General features: G+C 37.5%; 1 protein-coding gene across 1 annotated transcript in view; it reads left to right on the top strand.

Annotated features, from left to right (window-relative positions):
- The window catches only part of NAALADL2 (N-acetylated alpha-linked acidic dipeptidase like 2), a 314,967-nt gene that overhangs the window by 154,875 nt on the left and 140,032 nt on the right, over positions 1-20,060 (top strand). Inside the window, exon 5 of the mRNA XM_015637920.2 lies at positions 17,655-17,805. Coding sequence (XP_015493406.1) covers positions 17,655-17,805 — 151 coding nt within the window. The remainder of the gene's footprint in view (positions 1-17,654; positions 17,806-20,060) is intronic.

The raw sequence follows: 20,060 nt of genomic DNA, 5'->3' as shown, positions 1-20,060 counted from the left end.
TCAAACACTGAATTCACAGTTTGACTCGGTGCATAGTCCTGTTCTTTTCATTAACCCTAAATGCTTATATTTCTCTTGAGGAAGTGATTCTAAATATTCATATACTCAATTGGCTGTTTAATTGCACATTTCCTGCATGTATTGAATGTAGCCTTTGAAAAATTAGTGCAGCTCCCATAATGGATTGTATTTCCTGAGGGGAAAGGCTGACCAGTGTTATGGGAGGTCTCCTTTTAGTGCAGTAAAATTGACTGAAGCACTAAGAGGCTTCCATTCAAACAGGGACAGTGGCTGACTCATAAAGAATTCATTGTGGAGGCTTCTGAAGCCCTTGTCTGATTTTAGAGGTGTGAAACTCAAGCATAATTTTCTATTTTACCAAGCCCTTAAAAAGTGAGTAGTAAATACTATCATCCAATTTACTGTGTGAGTGCTGTGTCCTGATAAATGGTGCAAAGTCAAGTGAAATGGATTTGCTGTGAGGCAACTGCTCTGAAGCAGAGCTGAGCAAAGATCTCCTTTACCTCAATTTGTCCCCTAAATCCACACATGATCACTACTTGTGTGTAGGGCAATGGGAAACACCACTTCGTCTTTCGGTCAGAAAATCTTTTTAATTTGCTCTTTTAAAACCTTTTTAATTTGCTTTTCCATCACTGGTCTTGGCCCTTTCTTTGTTGCTTGTGTAGGGAATTATTTTTTCCTACCCAAGCTGTGAATTGAGCTGGTCTTTTGCATCAGTTGAGCTTGGATTTCACAAAAAGGGCCATTGACTGACAAATTATCTGGGCCTTTTCCCAGCTCATGTGTTTCCAGCACATTTCAACAACAGCTGAGAAAGGAGGAAAATAAAATGGAGTATCTAGGAGCTTTGAGTAGGGATGAGGGGTGAATATATAAAATCTCATCCTGCCAGAACAGATCTACCTTTTGGTTCTTTCAAAGTGTCAGCCACTGGACTGGGTGAAGCAATTCCAGGAATCTTCAGATCTGCCACCTCCAACAGCTCTGCAGAGGAGAGGCAGAGACCAGCATGGTCCATCCTGCTTATATTTGATATTTTCTGGACTAGTGATCAGAGGAAAAGGTCATCTTTTTCAGGCAACAAGTGTTGTATAAGTACTGCCCTCATTTTGTAGTGGCTTTGACTTGTATGGCATGTTCTACAGTAGCTGCTGGTTTATTATTTTTTTTAAGAAGTTATGATTCTTCTTGGATATTTTATTCTCTTTTAAGTCTTTTCTCCTCATTTCAGAATGCTTCATAAAAATTAGTTTATTTACATAAGTGTGAACTGAGAAATTGAGTTGAAAGGTATCAAAAGTCACTATTCTTGAAAAAAGTATTCATGGAAAACATGATTTAAGAGATTACAGAATCTTAATATTCCTAGAGTCAGTGTAAACCAGGATGTCACAGATTATCACCTGAAGAGTGATTTTCATGCCTTGTGGCTCTTCAGGATACAGAGCCAGGTCCAGACCTTGGTTTGATTTTTGGATTGGTTCTATGTGGCTTTAGAGACTCAACTCTGAGAATTGGTTCACAAAATCAGCACTTGAGATTTCTGCATGAAGATCTGAATTCTCCCTTTTCAAATACACCTGTAATGGTCAGAACTCTGAGTAGAAACATTGACTTGCTGGATGCTGAAATCCAACCTTTTTTATTTGCATCCATGGAACCAGGGGTTTATATTTTACATTCTGTAATGACCAGACTATGGAAAGTTTTCATTATTTTCCCTGGGATTACTCGAATTGCTCCTTTCAGATTGTCTGTAGCTGGATTTTGTGGAGCATAGATGGTTAAAATATATAACTGCATGTCCTCCCTGGAGAGGGAAGAGGTGGCTTTTAACATTATATTTTTTAATTTTCTCTTTGCCTGCATAATGCCATGGAATACCAAAGTCAAAATTTCTCTCTTAGCCATTTGGGCCTCTTGATGCCTGTGCATGAATATGAAAAAAAAACCCACCAAGTCCATCATTACAAATATAATTGGCACCCACTTTGCAAGTACAGCAATAACCACTTGGAATATTTTGTTTCGATTGCCAAAACATTAAACTAACCTTCTGTGCAGAAGGCAATTCTTCCACAGTGAACATATTTTCACTTAACAGGAGAAGATTGTGCATTTCAATATGAGAACTCAGGCATTTTAATTTCCTCTTTAGGTCTCAGTGAATAATTCACAAACAGCATGTGCAACAAAGTTAGACTTATGTTGTTTTCTCTTGATCTAGGCCTAACAAAATGGCAGCTTCCTTTTTATGTTATCCTGCTGCATTCTCATGTTTTTAAGTTTTTGTATTTGGCTTCTGGGGTTTGTCTTCGTGCTTTTTTGTTTATTTTTAGCATTGAACATACTGAGAGTAATTCTCTGTATTTGGAGTTGTGCTCATTCAAGGTAATTGATTATTTTGTTTGGTGGTGTGGTTTTATTTTTATTTTGTTTGTTTGTTTGTTTTGGTTTTTTGGTTTTTTTTTTAAGTATTGACTGGGATGCTTTTTGATATATATGGTCAATCAGGGTTGTTGCAAATAAAAAGATTCTTGAAGTTCCTTATGGTCATTGGGAAAGAAAACAAAAAATCACATGGTCACAGTCACTGGAATCTTAAGGTAAAAAAGTTGAGGGCTACTTTTTTTGATTGACTTAAGGTGCTGTATAATAACTAGTGCAATTTTTCATTATTTTTTTCAAATTTCACACCACTCTTCAGCTTCAGATTTCTCTAAAAAATCAGGTTCTTCATCAGCTAAAACACCCTTAACCAAACAAAGCCAAACTCTCCCAAAGCTGCCCAGGAAAGCCTTGTAATTGGGAATAGATGTGTATAAGAGACAGGCCTTGTAATTGGGAATAGTCAGAGAATGTGCCTGGGCTGAGATCTGTCAGGGCAGCTCAGTTTTGTGCAGATACAGGTCATATTTTAGATGGAGGACAGAGTGTTTGCATTTTGTGAAGGCTGGAGGAGTGCCTGCACTGACAGTTTAACCTGTTATTTATGTTTTTCCACTGTCAGGTATTATGCAGACACAAGAATTCTTAGCACACAGCCTCAGAGGTGACCTTGAGGTGACCTAGAGTCCTCCCTTTCAATAAGATGGAAGCATATATTTCACTTCTGAGTCAATCCTGGTTTTCCCTGGAGTGGGAATTGACTATATTGCCTCTTATATCAGTATTCAGTTGTATGTGATGGCTTTATGTTACAAAATGTCCACTGGGGAACTGACCTGACAACTCATTTCAGTCAGGCCTCCACTGTAATCTCAGAGGAAAAATGATAACATTTAATCCATTTAACCACCTGGGCATGTCCTGTTCCTGTTTCTCATATTAGAGGGTAAAAGGCAAAAATGGCAAGCCCAAATCTGCTAGTTCAGGCCATTCTTGGATTACAGCTGAAGAAATCTTTATGAGATACTAGAAATTAATTAGTCTGCATCACATGTGTAGAAATTACTGTCCCTTACCATGATAAGGTGCTGCAATGTTCCTTAAAAAGGAGGTGCAAGGAAGGCATTTGGAATGTATTAGGAGAGCTGGGATCTGGCCTCCTCTTCCTGCCTGAGAACAGTCCCATTCCAAACAGAATATGGTTTTTTTCTCAGTTTGAAATACCTGTGAGGGGTCCAAGAATATTATTAGCACTGTGCTTCACACTTGACATCAATGGAATCTTTAAAAGATCTTTACTCAGCAAAGTGGGGTTGGGAGTGTGATACAGCATGTGATAAAAGTACAGGAATTTTCATTACACAATATTCAATTTAAATTTCGTTCCTTTTCAGTGGAATGTTATTCATTAAAAAAAAAACAACCCAGATAATTAGGAAAGGTTAAGGTATTAGTATTTAAAAAACTGTATGTGAAACAATCATGCACAGAAATCTATTTTGCTGTGATGTGTGTACATGCAATAGAATCTGTTTGCAAATGCCTTTTGTTTTCATGTCTTCTTTTTCTGAAAAACTTGAATTCTTTGGAAGTGCAAAATAAATCTTACAAAAAAATTATTTTTTTAATGAATTCTTAATTTAAATGATAACTTACTCATTTATATTATTTGCAAGTTTACCTGACTGGATGAACTTTGATGTGTGCACTGTACAGATTCACTGAAAGTTGCAAGGACAAAATCTGACATTGTCACTCAAAGTGCTTTATTTTCTTTGAAGGTGAAGTCATATCAAGGCATACAGAAAATTCAGAAAATAAGATTTGCTTCTGACCTGCCAACAGTGCAGAATTGTTCAATACTTGGTGATAGCAGTGGTAACAGGGGAAGAGAAGCTTAAATTGCCTGTTTCTCCCTTTTTCTGTTCACAAGCAAACAGAATAAAACTGCAAGTATGTTATATAATTTCAAGAAAACCTAAGTTTTCACATCCTAATTAGCTTGCTTGTTAATACAACAGATCTTTGTTCTCAGTAAAGAAATAAGCTTGATGCAGTGAGGTTTCCAGAAGAATATAGAAAAACACCACTTTCTGTTGAAGCACATTAAAACTCCCTCTATTTAACACAAAAACCACACTTAAATGTGTTTCACAGTACATTTTACAGAACAATTCCCCTTCAGCAAAAGTAGCCACGGGTGCTGTTTGATCAGGTAAAACTCTTACACCACAATAAGGTCAGGGCCATCACAAGGTGCTTCTATTGTTGAAATCCTGTCACCATGAGCTGTCTTGGTGAAGTGCACACACAGTCTCTCATCCAGATTGATCAGCTGCTTAGTCTTCTGTCAAGAAGCTCTTATTGACCAGAAAAATCTCTCCTCCTTTCTTTCACTGTGAGAACATCATGTAAGAAATGCCCTCTGTCAGCCTGATATCCTTCCTTGGCACGTCTTGTGCTTAAGGGAAGAGGATGGGTTGCAAAGCAAGTAGAAAGAAGTATTTTATTCCCCTGGTATCCCTTTTCTAGAAATGGCAATCACAGGTGTCTTGACTCCCTGAGGTGGAGGATAATGTCTGGAGCAATTTAATTATAATCATGACTGTTCTGTGAAATGGGGTATTTCAGTTCTGAGTCTGTTTATCTCTGCAATAGCTTTTGGTGATGAGGTGCTCTATGCAGATACTTAAACATTTCTTGATATGGAATTGGGCATTGGAAAGCAGGTATATAAAACTCTGCTAAGGCTTTACCATTTATTATGAAGTGGGGAAAAAAAAGAAAGATAGACAAAATATTCCAGCTTCAGTCTAAATCTGAACAGCCCAGGGTAGATGCAATTCTGAAGGTACCACCTGCATACTAAACATTAATTGTCACCCTTTAAGGGTATTAGAAAGAGGTTTTGGTTTTTTTCCCTTGGTTTCAAGGTTATTAGACAGTGTAATGAGTTCTTAACAAATCTGTGCTCCTTAAAAAAAACCCAAACAAATTTTAAGTTTATATTCCTGAATTAGGCTTGTCGGTGTCTCGTGGTCAAGGTATGTTACACAATGATTAGTTTAGCCTCTGAAGAAGCTTGTAAATGTTAGTAAATGATAAGGAAAGAAGATGTCTTTAACATTACTGTAATCCTGTTCTCTAATTAAACTTGAAGAGGAAAAAAAACCCAACCCAACATAACCCAACATAAAACAATGCTCCTCCAAAAGAGTGTTTTCTAGAAAATTTCCATTATTTTGTTCCAGAAAAGGTCTTAAATGGTAAGCCTGGAACTTAACATCAATGACTGTGAGACTAAATTAATATAAATATTTCTAAAACAGCCTTCAAAGTCTTGAGTTGTTTTCTAATAATCAAAGATTATTGTATTGGGAGCAAAGAGTTGATCTGTGTCAGAGGAGGTTTTACTGTCAGAGCTGCCCCTGTAATTCAGTATCTTCATGGAATGGCATCTGAACATCATTCTCCTCAGAAATCTTGTATGGAAGGACAGTTTAGTAGATGCTGGCAAAACCTCAAAAAGGTAAATTTGATTTTAAAACCCCTGTCACCCTGCTCTAACAGGACCTTAACAGAACAGTGCAGGCCCCTGTTGGAAAGATGAGCATTTATTAGTTTCCCTGTTTTTTTTTAATTGTGTCTATTTCTACAAAAAACTATTTTTATGTACTTTCTCTATTTTAGGATTAATCTGTTGCATTTACTGTCAAAAAGAATCATAAAAATTATGTGCATATTATTTTTCCATCCCCTGAGAGAATTAGGTTCATACACAGTGAATCACAGAATCATTTAGGTGGGAAAAATCTTTTAAGATCCTCAAGTTCCCTCAACCAAACCCAGCTCTAAACCACGTCCCCAAGTGCCACATCTGTTTAATCCCTCCAGGGATGGTGACCCCACCACTTCTGGGCAGCCTTTTCCAATACTTGATAACCCTGTTGGTGAAGAATTTTTTCCTAATATCTAAGTGAAACTTCCCTGATGCAATTTGAGGCAGTTTCCTCATCCAGTCACTCGATACTCAAGAGAGGAGACCGACAAAGGTCGGAAAGCCTGACTGAGTTTCTTACCAATCAAGGTTTATTGACATTGAGGGTGTTTCTTTGGTGTAAAGCTGTTCAATGTAAATGGTGTAAAAGCTGTAAATGCAGTTCAGTGCAGGCTTAGACATGAGGATTTCAGTAACTACCAATTTTCTAAACAGAATGGATAGAGATGCATTTTCCATTAATAAGTGATGCAAAAGTAAGCTAGCCCTGTAACCCTGAACTGGCTGCCTTTTCACCTTTTTAGTTAGAATTAATGGTAAGTACAAAATTAGTCACCAGTCAGTTGCCAAAGAGAAGAAATTAATGGCTGAGAACAGAAATTTCTGTTTGTGGGGGCTTTTTTCTACTCTCTCTCTTCTGCAAACCTATTGCAAGAGAAAATGCTTGTTCTGAACATGGAAATATTCTCTGCTTTTCTATAGATTTCTCTCCTGGGCTAAACACCAGGGGCTGTGATTGTCATCATTCTGTGTCAGACCATGCATTCATTACATGGTCCTGCAGTGTGACTTAGTGTTGAGATGGAGCTTTTATTTGGGTTTTTAGGTTGGAGGCTTTCAGCTTGGCATTTCTTTGGTTTCATGTTGGTTTTTGTTTTTTTTTTGTTTTTCCTTTTCCCCCAGAGTGAAGTTGTGTATTCTTTAAAGACTTTTTCTGCAAGTTCTGTCTTAGGACTTACAGAGGTGTAACAGATGTTGATTGATCATGAGTTTTATTGTATTTCTTTCTCATTAATCTTATAACTGCAGTATTCTGTCATTTAGAAAGTTTAGTGGAGTTCTAGGAGCTGTAAGTGGTGTTAAATCTTTTCAGTGGGCCCATCAGAGGGAACTGTGGTTTTAAACTACAAGGTTTCAAAAGATATTTTCTTTTGGTCTTTCCTGCCCCAAAAATTTTTCAGAGAAAGACAAAAATAATGTGCTGTCAATGACCTAGTTGAGAAGAGTGACAGAGCAAGGGTTTTACTGCCACATCTTTCTAGGCCACCCTTGGTATGACCTTGTTTTGATATTGGGGTCTTCCTTTCCTAATCACTGCATGAAAAAGATCTTAGTGACAGAAAGTTGGACCTATTTTTCACATTTTCTATTTTTCACTCTATTTTTTAAGACAAGGGAAGAACATAATTTTGGATTGATGTTTTGGAACTATTTGTAGACTGGTGTTACTGAAGAGGAGCTGGGGGTTGTTGGTTTGGCTGGGTTTTTTTCCTAACTGCTGGTGAATTAATGACTTTATAGTGCTTTGTGACTGCCAAACTAATCCAGCTGCCTTCCCTGCTCTCATCGAGTGCTTCAACCTTGGACCTCCTTCGTGTAGCTCTTTCTACTATTTCATTTTGGTGAAATGGGCTATTTAGTAGGTCACAGGAGGAGGCAGAGCTCTGTTTTACTGATGTGCTGAGTGGAAAGCAGTGAAAAAGAAAGGACCTGGGAAGACACAAAACTGCACATGTTGGCTTTTTCAGCTGTTGTAGCTTTTGTGTAGGTTGCCCGCAGTTTTGCTGTACCAGAGTTACACATTAAGTGGTGCTTCAGTTTATTGCATATTCCTCTTTAAACCTTGATGTTCAGCATGAAAGATGAATTCATGATATGTCCTGTGCAGCACAGTTCATGAATAAGTTCATGTGGAAAAAAATTCTGGTTTCTGAAACGTCAGTGAGGAAACAAAATCAAGACTAGCCTAATTTTTAATTTTGGAATTTCTAGGGGAGCTTAGGAGCAGAAATCAGTACTGATAATTTATAAAGAACTTTTATTGCTAAGGTTTGTAATAACTTCTTTAATATTTATAGTTCTTGAAATGACTTTATGCACTGGGGCGCATTCTTTACGATTATTTCTTTTATCACTCTTGGTTTGTGACTGTTTTTCTAATAAGGAAGGTAAATAAGTTTATTCTGAGTATTGATTTACTTAAAGGAATGCTAACCAAGTAGCTAAACACTGCTCTTTTCCATAAATGAAGCTAAAATATTCATTAACCAATTAATAATACTCAGTTTTCCTAGTTGATATATAGATATGCCTGAGGCTTACGTATAGCACACTCTATATCATTATATGTTCTACTTGGAAACATAAAATTAAATAAAATGTAAATTTAAAAATACATAACAATGTTATGCAGTCTCTAAAGATACTATTATATTACATTCAAGGTGTTATTTTGAAAGAAATGAAACCTGGATGCAATGTAATAGACCAGGAAAGAGTTGAGCAGGGGAGTATGTTCTGTACTTAACAGAAAAACAATGCAAAAGACTAAAATATTCCAATAGTAGTAATTGAATAAGAATTGAGAAGATAATAAAATAAGTGAAAGGCAGCTGTTTTAACAACCTAACAATTGTGTTAATATGAAATTATTTGGGGCAGCAAATGTGCCTTAATTTCAAATCTCTGATTGCTGTGTGGGTTCTGAGAGTATCTGCTGATGCCTTGGTGGATCCCATACAACAGCTACACTCTTGGAGCTAGAAAAGTCATAATCCTACTTTTATCTTGGAGACAGAAGGATACCTTGGGCTGTTTTCATTTCAACACTGCTAACTTCCAGTGTTGGTACTGGAAAATATATATTCCAGCTCTTCTTGCTGATATTTTTATTTTCTTGCTGATATTTTGAGGGGGATTGGAGTGAGACGAGCTTTAAGGTCCCTCCCAACCCAAACCATGCTGTGGTACCATGGCTGGGATATCTCCTGGCTGGGAACTTGCTGCTGGAGTCCAGAGGGAGAAGAAAAAGCTTGCAAAGGTGCCCCAAATGTTTGTGGTGAGCAGAGTGGCTTCTGGCACAGAGAACTGCAGGGGAATTCGGGTTTTGTGCCCTGCACAAGGTGCAAGAGGGTGAGGGGAACCTTTCACCACAGCTTCCTGGGTAACCACTGCCCTGTGCTGGGAATGGTGCTTGAAAATCGGATCTGCTCATCTTATGTCATTTTTCTAGTGGCAGGAAAACAGATAAATAAGAAAAAACCAAAAAATAAATAAGGGGACATTGGCAGATTTGACTCTGGTCTGTGACTCTCTTGGCAGTTCAGTGAATTTTGGATTAAAAGTTGGGTAGAATGCATAAAATGCAACAAAGAGTCTAATCAGTTTATTCTTGATGATTTAGCAAGATTATAATTATATCTTTGTGTAATTGTTTTTTGTATGATGGATCTTCAGCTTTATTCTCTCTGTAATAGAGTCTAAACATAGACTGGAATAACCATAAACATAATCAGAAACAACAGTTTCAGTGTGAACAGGGAAATGCTATTGCCTTTCTGGAGGTTGCTCATCTGGACATTCATACAGCCTGTTTCTTTTTAATGTTTACTGAATATTTAATTATACTTATTATGCACACAGTGTTCCTGTACATGCTTATTTAGAAGTGAGTAGTATTTCCTGAAGATGTAGGAATGCAAAAGCAATATAAAAGGCTTTGTATTATATACTCATCAAATAATGAAGCTTTTTTTTCTGGACTGTAAGCAATTCAAATATTTTGTTTCTGAAATAAATTAAGTAAAGCTTATTGAGTCCAATCAGCCCTTGTTTCTAGGGAATTGTAGTTCAATTTCATTTTTAATTAGATTGAACATTGTGAATTTCTTAGCAGTGGTAAGCAAGATCTGGCAATAAAATATGCACTCAATTTGTATTAAAAGTTGCTAAAATCTAGTACAGGGAACTGGCAGTATATCTGGCTTATGTTTAATTGTCCAAATATCCTATTGTGAAAAATTCCATTTTTAAAAACTGCTGATGTGTAACAAATTACTTTTCTTTGATAAAATGTGTAGAAGATGAGCAGGCAGAAAACAGGAAAAAGTATGGGACAGAACATTCAGTTCTTGATAAGCTTAATACCACATGTAGCAGCAGGATGTTAAAATTTTTTCTGTGCAAGATTACAGAATTAAACCAAAATGATTTTTTGTTTAGAGAGAGTGGGTGGGAGGAGGGGAAGGGAAGTCTCCAAAGGTTTTTCCTCGACTTCCACAGCTGTCCAGAGGTCAGTGTGTGGATTTCCAGTTAAACCAACACACAACCAGTGCTCGTGGAGAAGTCTGCTGTCCTTGGATAGCACTTACCTGACAGAGGAATGTACTTAAAAATATAATGGGTGGCAAACTGATGTACAGAGTAGCTGGTACTCATCACTGCCATACACCCCCATCGCTCAAAGGCAGATTTTTCTGATTAACATCCTCAAGTTTCTGACCCTTCCCTTCTGCTTCTCTTCCCACATTCCGTAGGACATCCAAGAAATACAGAAGGAGACTCTCTCTTCCCTAGAAATAGTTTTCTGGATATTGAAAAAAGGACAAAATTTTGAAAATTTAAAAATGTGAAAGCCAATTTTAGTTTGGAAAGTGATTACAGAAAATGTCTTAAAAAAATCTTAGATATGCTTGTCAGATTCTTTCCACAAATAAATGTACTTCATTTTATCATTTCTCTGGTAGTAACTACATCAAAGTCTGAAGGTCTTGCCATGATACAGAGCAACTCTTTGATTTTGTATTGTTCCTATATATGTCACTGTATGGCAGGAATAGTTTGATAAATTCCATTGCAATATGTTTTCCCTCTTCTAAGACCTTTATGGCAGTAGCCTGTCATTTATGAGACCACTGTTGAATGCATTTATAGCTGTTTGAAGTTTTATGCAGCCTAATCCCTTTGCCAGCCCTGTTTGTTCAATACAGCAGTGATGCCACTCCTCAGGCAAGGCCAGTGTTTGAGCTGGAGAGGAAAGATGTGTTTCTTTTCATGGTCCCCATGAAACTGGCTGCATCCTCCATCCCCTTTACAGCCTTAGCACAGCACCTTGAGGGTTGGTCAGCAACAGCCAAAACCTCTTCAGACACTTTTGACACCAAATTCTTTTGAACATCACTCAGTCTTTGTGATGGGGAGTCCTGGAACATGATTAAACATCAAGTGCAGTAGTAAAAATACAAGGTGAAACCAAACCTTACTCAGTTAAAAACTTGCAATTTAGAGGAGTGGAATATAAATGAAGGTATGTGCATTTAAGTAGATTTTTTTCCACCTTGAGTTTTGTGTTACCAAGCCCCTTCCAAGTGTTTTGTATTACAGCAGGTAATTGAGAGGACAGCAGCATCTGATTATACCTAATCAATCTATATCTATACTAAATCTTATTTTCTACCCAATCTGCTTCAGAAATATAAAGATTTGTATTAACAAGATCTTCCAACTGTTCAAACACACTTTGCTCTTGCTTCATGATTTTACCTACTGCCAATTAGTCAAATTAGAGGAGAGATCCTTTCAAAGCAGCATGATTTTAATTGGGACTTCAGTACAAAAGAGTAATTAATAACTGTCCAGTAAAGCTGTGTCACAGATTAATGAACCATGTCTTTTGCACATTGCACTATGAATTGAAAAATGCAGCAGTTAAAAACTGATTACTGTTATTTGTCTAATTAATGCTGATCATTGCACTGAAGTATAATGACAATAGATTTTTAAATAAGTAATATACTTGATTTTACTCTGAACAATGTGTTAGTACATACATGTATTTTTTCATGGATTTTCTATATTTTTTTTTAACAAATTAGTTTTTCCTTATTCTTGTTTCCATGCTCCATATGTAATATGTCTTTGAATATAAAATTCTGCATGCATTTTTGTGATGTGTACCTGGAAGGGACAGAGAAAAGGGGATCACAATTATGTAGAGACAACATATAAATAGGATGTGTCTTATTTTATGAATGTGTTATGTCCATGCTTTGCATTTTTAGCAGTGAATGGACTTGTAACAAACAGTGAGATTGTGAATCTGCCTTTAGGAAGAGTTCCTGGAGTTACATGGAGCAGGTTGCATGTTAGAATAGCATGATCCCAAATTAACTTGGCTGTCAATAGCTGACAATGAAAGGCTTTGCTGTCTAATGAACTGTGATGTCATTAACACTAAGGCAGTCGTTGCGTAAAATACAATTTTTCCCCTTTTGTGTGCAGATTTAAGGGGATTTAAGTAGTGTCAGCTGCCCTTTTAAGTGTTAAAAAAAAGATCTCCCTTAGACTCTGTAAGTGCTTGTAGCTAAAGCACGTTTTCTCTTTTTATTTCGAGTTCTGCTACTTTGCCACAGACATATTTTTGGTACAGAAAAAGTTTCAAATACCTCTGAGAAGTTACAATGAGCAGCCTAATACTATCTATTAGTGTGATTATCTGTGTACAGGAGCGAGGATACACTTTCAATAGTGTGAAATCCATTCACATTAATTACTTCTGAAGATGAGAACTACATTTTTAGGCATTTTTAACTTCAGACATCAAGGTGTACTTAAAGGGCTTTTTGAAATGTAGGCTTTTAAAATATACTAGCATGGTACATGATACATAATGAGCTAGAAGAGAATCCCTAAATATTGTTATGCAGATAATTTATATTGTTTTATTTACTATTAAGTTAGGCTTGAAAGTCTGAAGCCTTATGTAATAGAGTTGAAAGCAGAATTAGATCAAATAAGAAAATGTCACTGGATTTGTATTGACCCTAGTAACAGGTGGGAACTTGTGGTAAAATTAAGAGATCTGGATCTTTTTTTTTTTCCCAGCACTAAAATTTGACTTGAAAACCTCTCTCTAGTGGTGGAATGTGTTTGGAAGTTGCTGTATTTTAAATCAAGTTTTCCAGAGACACTGTTAGTGGTACTTGTTTGGAAGCAAAGTCACTTGCTATATAGAATTGTAAGCCAAAGTATCTTGTACTGAACTGCTTTATCTTAAATAATGTATCAGTCAATAAATGAACAGTTTGTTCCATGGATTAGTGAACAGGTTTTTCACAGCTCTTTTTCTTGAGGCTGGGTTTTGTGGTGTCAAACCTGTGGACAAGTTTCTGTATCCCTTTACATCTGTCACTCTGTCTCTTGACTTCTTCCATGTTTTTCCCCTATCCATTAAGGAGTAAAATTTCAGTTTTTATTAATCTCCTTCATGGAGGAGGCTCCACGTGGCCTTCTCAGTAGTGTATTAACAGCATCTCCCTCTTGTCTGCTCAATATCCCATTTCCATTAAACTTGCAGGGAATGTACTGAGATACTTCCTCCTGTGAAATAAGTTTCCTGTGCCAACTAATCAGTGGCTCAGTCATTTCTGTGGATCAGGACACCTAAGTTAAGACTTAGGCAATATTTGTCAGTAATAGGGCTGGTGTTGTACCTCATAAAGCACAAACTGATGCTGTAAACACCATGAGGGGGAGAACTGTCTGTACAGTGGGTTTTCAGAAGGCTTGTCCATATTTTGGAACCTCTTTCAAATACGGTGAGAAGAATTGCTAATGATGAGAAGCTATTTTAATATGCAATTAGTAGGTTGATACAATCCACAGTTACTTGCATCATCTTATTTTGTTTTTCCCTGGTGCAGTCACAAGCACTGTTAACCATCAGTGCTAGGAATATACTGTGTTGTGATGCCCCTTGTTGGTTTATCATGCATTGCTACTTTCTAAATTATTTGTAAGCAGAACTGTTACTGGGAATCAACAAAAGGGAGGGAAAAGATGCCATGCTTATTTAATTATCTTTAAACATTATGGTGTTGCTGGATCAGAGGTTCTAGGAACGGGATCTAAGCTGTTCAGAGGCAGTGAGAGAACAGTGTAGGAAACCTTTTCTTGGCTGTCTCTGCATTCGTAGTTGCTGTAATCCAGGTGAGACCAAAGCATGATGTGATTTTCTGCTCTCTGCCCATGAAATGACAGCTTAAACTCAACCCCAGATGTGACTCCCATGCACAGAACATCAGAGTAGTGCTGCTTCAGTCACGCTTTATTTTCAGCTGCAAAGTGAGGGCACAGCTGGAACAGCTCCATGCCTTGGTGTACATGTTCTTAATTTTCTGAGGCTCTGGGCTTAGCAGGAAACCAGTCCAGTGTAGTCCCTGGAAAATAATGAAGGCTGATTACCTGCTTGGTTTTGTGCTCTTTGGTGCTTACAAGGTGCAAGGATGGTCTCAGCTGAGAAGAAGAGACCAGGGGAAAAGATCTTCAGAGAGTCAGACTCAGGTGGAAGATAACAAATACAGCTTGAGTCCAGTGCCTGCTGCATTGCTTCCCTGCTTGTCACCAGCCATTGATGGGCAGCTCTTATGCATTATGCTGGAGATTCACAGAACCTGCAGTCTGTTCTCTTTGGTAGGTTTGTTCTGTGTTCAGCTCATTAATGTATTAATATAACCATTAATTAAGTGTTCATTCAGGTGGCCTCAGGTGAGCTACAACGCATTAAAGCCACCTATGAAAGGCAGTGGCCCCTGTTTCTTGTTGCTTCTTTTCTTTTTTCCCCAGCAGATAGTCATGCTCAGCTTGCTTATTTTGGATGCAATGCCTGCCAGTAGGTTTGTGGCCAAAGTGGCACAGTACAGGCTGTCTGAACTAGGGAGCAGAGAGCTGCTCTCTGTTACCTGTGTCAGAGCAAAAGGTAAATGTTTCCTCTGCCACATCTCGGAGATGGTGCATTTAAAATGCATTTAAAACAGAGAAGCTGCTTTGAGTTTTCCCCTTGGAGCCAAACTAAGTTCTATAGACTGTTGCAATCTGTCTTTTCACTGCTTCAGCCATATCATCTTTAAAAGGCAATTTAATGGTGCCTGGTGGTGTATAGAGTTTACAAGGCTAATCTGTCCCCAGGTACACGACAGAGCCTTTGATAAAGCAGCAAGTGTCTCATATGAGATTAAATTGAGTCCAGAATGTTTTATGGGGTGATTTAATATACTGAATTGAAACAGTCACATTTTTTAAGGTGACTCTAAAAACTGAGGACTTAAGCAGCCATAAATAACTAAAGGGTTAACAGCGGGCACCAGCATCTGTTTTCAAGGGTTCTGTTTCCAGTTTGTTCTGAGATGTTTATGGCTTTGGAGAGGGACAATGCATATACAATCAAACTCATAGAAGTAGATTTTGCTGTTGGAGGCCTTTGCAATCTAAAATAATCCAATCATTTGAATAGATGTGCACTGGTTTACCTGAAGGAATTAATCTACAATTTTCTGCCTTGTAAAAAAACATGCAGAACCTTTTTGGCTTCTTTGTGCTCGGACAATTTACAGCTGGTTAAGTGTTGACTTATTTAAGATGAAAATGGAATCAACAATTCACATTTATTGTAGATATAGTTGTGCTGTCACTGTTGTAAAGTTAAAAAGGAGCTATTATAGCTGAAATCTGAAAGCTGTTTTGCAATTTCATATGTGTGACACAACTCCTTACTAGAGATTGTAGCCATGGCAGCGGTGGTTGCTGCACTTTGTGACTAAGAGACTTGTAGTTACTTTCTCTCTCTGAAACTGAGGGATTTAATAGTGATTTATTTTTTTTAAAATACAAAGTTTTTAAAACTCTTTTTTAAAAAAAAACCCGAACATTTTTATTTCCAGTTTTGTGTTCTACTAAATAAACCAGGGATTAATAAAAAGATACTGGAAGCAGGAAAATTGTTATTTTAAATCCTGCCAGTTACATCATTTAGCTATGATGTGTCCCTAGTTCTCCCACCCTATTTTTTGTGCAATCAAATTCTGAATATCTGAATACAAATGTGAATTGAAAACAGAACAAAACAGTAATAAATGAACCTACCATTTGGAAAATCCCTATTCCTGCATTACATTTAAGGTCTGTAATGTATTTTTAAGCATCTGAGCTAATCACCTTCTCTCACTCTCCTACTCATCTGACTAGAGTTCTCTCTAAAAGTCCCTTTTCATCTGTGGATTACCTGTTTGAGTAAGATAGGTAAGATCAAGTGACTCACAGATTCAACTTGCATCTGCTTATCTGAATTCAGACAAGTGTCAAGGTCTTAGCAAATCACAATATTAGATGTATTTACTTACAGAAATGGCAAATAGTAGTTTGCTATTTTTATAACATTGCAAATAGTAGGCTGCTATTTTTATATTTTTTTTTTCTGTTTTAGCTGTCGAGTAAAGCAGAACTGAACACCAAATGCTTATGAGGCTCAAACTGAATGCCATATATTCATGTAATTTACATACTTGTAAAGCCACAAAGAACTGTGCATAAACATTCCTTAAAACCAGCAGCTAGGAAGTAAATTGAAAATTATATACATACACAAGAAAAAAAATGAAGGTTCTAAAATTTAGAAGGATGAGGACAACTGAAATGAGAAACAGAGGTATAGTAAAAAGTTCTCAGGTTCCTGTGAAATCAGAATTGTGTAGAAACATCATAGACCTGCTGCCATTCTTCAGACCATTTGGAGACATTTGGAAAGTCATCAGTAGAGCAGCTCAGTGAGTAGTAAGATAATCCTTAAATACCTGAATTATTTCTGTCTGGAAAATTAATATAGTTTTGTATCAGTGAGTAGTCTTCAGTCATATTCCAAATATGCAGAGCATTATGCAGAAAGGTCATCTCATTTCATGGGAGTGTTTGCCACATTACAGTTGGATTTTGTCCGTTTTGGAATAAAATCTCCTTATTTTTCAGTTCTCTGTGAAAGAAAAAAACTGAGGTTTTCCAGTCAAAAAAGCTGCTGCAGGTTATGGTACTTGGATGCTTTTGTCCTTGACTTTGGGGAAGTTTTCTTGATATTCCTGTCCAGACCTGTGGATTTTTGGAAACTCTAATTGCCAGTCCCAACTCAAGCTTTGATGTTCTAATCAGACAAAATAAAAGCTGTTGTCTGACAGGAGGCAGATCCAAACATTTGGGTAAGATAGAGTTTTTAATTTAATTTTACTTTTGTAATGTTCTGTAAACTCCTGTTTACCCTCTTAACTGAAGAGTAACTGTGTCCAAAAATCCTGCAGAAGGCTAATGTCAGTGCTAGCAAACATTCAGTATGTGCTGTGTCCTTGAAGAGGTAAACTAAGCAAGAACATCTTACAGATAATAACATGGAAAACAGGGAAGATCAACTCAAGAAGATTTAGTGACATAATTTTCCAAACTGTAGCATTTTCAGGGAGGTGTTTATATCATGGGAAAACCTGCTAAGGTGCTACAAGCACTTTTGGCAGTGCAGCTTGGTACAGAGCAATCTGTGGTGAGAAGGTGGTGCATGGGAAAGGATCTATCTCAGCAGTAATTAAAACAATAACAATGTGTTCTGACACTGTTGTTAATGGTCACCTGTGGTGCTTTTTCCCCTCAGCTTTCTCTGCTGGAAGATGCAGGGTTTGGTGGTGTTCTCCTTTACACGGATCCCTGTGACTTCCCAAAGGCTGCAGACCTCGCTGACAAAGCTTTCATGGTGTCCTTGAACAGCGGAGGGGATCCATCCACGCCTGGCTATGCCAGTATTGGTGAGTCCTGGTCAGGGCTTCGTCACTCCATGTGCATTTCAATTCTCTGGGGATTGTAAGTGTGGGAGTTAAAACACTAAACCAAATCCTGCTGGAAACAGAGGCTCTGAGGAAGGAAACACTGTGTAATGCAGCGTGGATTAAAGGGTGGAATCCAGTCTCAAAAATGCTTTAAACTCTTGGCACAGAGTCTGCACTCTCAATAGTTTATTGTGTTTTGTATTTGAGTGTTCACACTGAACCATTTTTGTTACCTGCTTATTCTTATCCCATGAACAAAACTGTGAAGTACTGATCCAGTAGTTTTGGAGCATTTTCCACAGGATCTGTCCCCACTGAAAGAATTATTCCCTTAATTCTGTCTTCCTCTTTCATAGTATCAGAAATGAAAACTTTTGATCAGTAGGTGCAAGTGAAATGTACTTAAAAAATATACTTATATTTTTAAAGTATTAAGAAAAAATAATGTTTATGGTATCTGTATGCTACTATCACAAGAACAGGATGCGTTCATTTAGCCTTGCCCAGATAGACCTGGTTATGAATTATGTTTCTCTAAATACATGTGTTTCTGAAAGATGGGAAATACAGAATGGATTTCAAGGAGCAACATAGATTCAAAGAACATGGTCTTATATAATTTTACATGGGGTTTTTTCTGAAGCAATGTTAACAATAAATAGAAGCAGCAGCACATTTGACTTGTATGTGCTACTTAAATCTCCATTCTGGCAGTTCAATGAATATGTGTTCCGCTTCTCTGCAGCTTTTTCAGCTTTACAGCCCTTTTTGCTATCTAACTATTTGGAAATGTATTAAGCAGCAGTCTATGAGTTTGTGACAAGGCTTCATCAAGAATATTTTGTCCGGTTACTGGCTCAGACATCTGAAGTTTGACTTGAATTGGCACTAAATCAACTGAGGCAACGTGGAGATACGTCATGCCTAGAGTGGCAGAAAATAGAAATATTTGCTTGGTTGTCAAAGAAGGGTGTTAGCTATTCACAGCATGAATGCCTTGACAGCTCAGTGGGAAAGAAATTGCACAGTTTCTCAGTGTCTCAGTGTACCTGACCCAGTGTTCTTAAAAGTGCCCTGGGAGCTACAGAGGTAAATATAACACTCTTCAAGCTTTATTCTTGCTCATTTCATGGAGCTATTTGAAAAACAGTTTGTGGTGTCTCTGTCTGGCTGACTCCTTAATGTTTTATTTACCCTACATGAAAAGTAGAGCTAATTAAAACAGATACACCAACATGAAGATGCCACTTCAGTGTTTAAACCTTATGTGTTAGTTTTCTGTCAGCAAACGATCTCATCTGCAGTGTGCATTCCAATCTCCAGTTTGGGAAAGAGAGGCTTAATAATATGGACAATGGTGTCACAAGTGTATTGATGGTTTCTGGGAGAAGCCTTAGTGTGGCTTGTCTGTGGTTTTAAATCTCTGAGCAGCATTCATAAGCAGGAACAGGTTACCATGTTTAAGAGCATTTATATTTTGATCACTGAATGCCATTATGAGCTGGAAAGAGCTCAAAGGGATACGTGAGAAAACCCTTTTTTTATGGTTTTGTCACTGGAAGGTAGATCAGATGGAAGTAATTCCTGTGTTTCTGATGATGATTTTGCTTCTCTGGAGAATGAATTGACTTGCTTAGAGGTAGCTCATGGCTGGCACAGACACAAATTCATCTGGAGTGCAGGCTCTTCCCCGGGGGATGCACTTGGATATACAGCAGTGAAACTGCCTACGTGGGGAATAAAGGAGCCAGAGAGCCCAGGCTGCCCCTTTCACTTTGATTCACAGAGTGTAATAAGCACTACAAGAGGTTTTATTGGAAGCTCCTGCTTAAGTTATTGGCATATCTTTGACACCATCTGTACTTCACACTTTGCCAGAAGAACTGTTACTATCACAATCTCGAGGCTGCTCCTACCAGCATTCTCCCTTTTACTGGGAAACTCCTGGTAAGATGAGTGATCCAAAACTAGTCTTGAACTTGGTGAATAAAAGGTAGGAAACTTGAGTTTTCATGCTGCTGCCTTTGTTTCTCTTGTTCTTTTAGTCTGAAAACAAATTTCTTGGTGGTATCAGAGTACTGGAATGCTTCAGATTTTTCCTAGAAAAAAAGTCTTCAGGAAATTGTATAATTTACAGATCTTTTCTCAGAGTTGACAACATTTTAAAATGGGATTTATGTAATAGTTCAGAGAGAATTTTGGAGTTCTCATGAGGTTTCAGCTCACATTTTCTG

The sequence above is a fragment of the Parus major genome, chromosome 9 (genome assembly GCF_001522545.3).
Source record: "Parus major isolate Abel chromosome 9, Parus_major1.1, whole genome shotgun sequence".
Taxonomy (NCBI): Eukaryota; Metazoa; Chordata; class Aves; order Passeriformes; family Paridae; genus Parus; species Parus major.
Note: the sequence above shows the minus strand (reverse complement) of the source record. Positions and strands in the feature narration are given on the sequence as shown.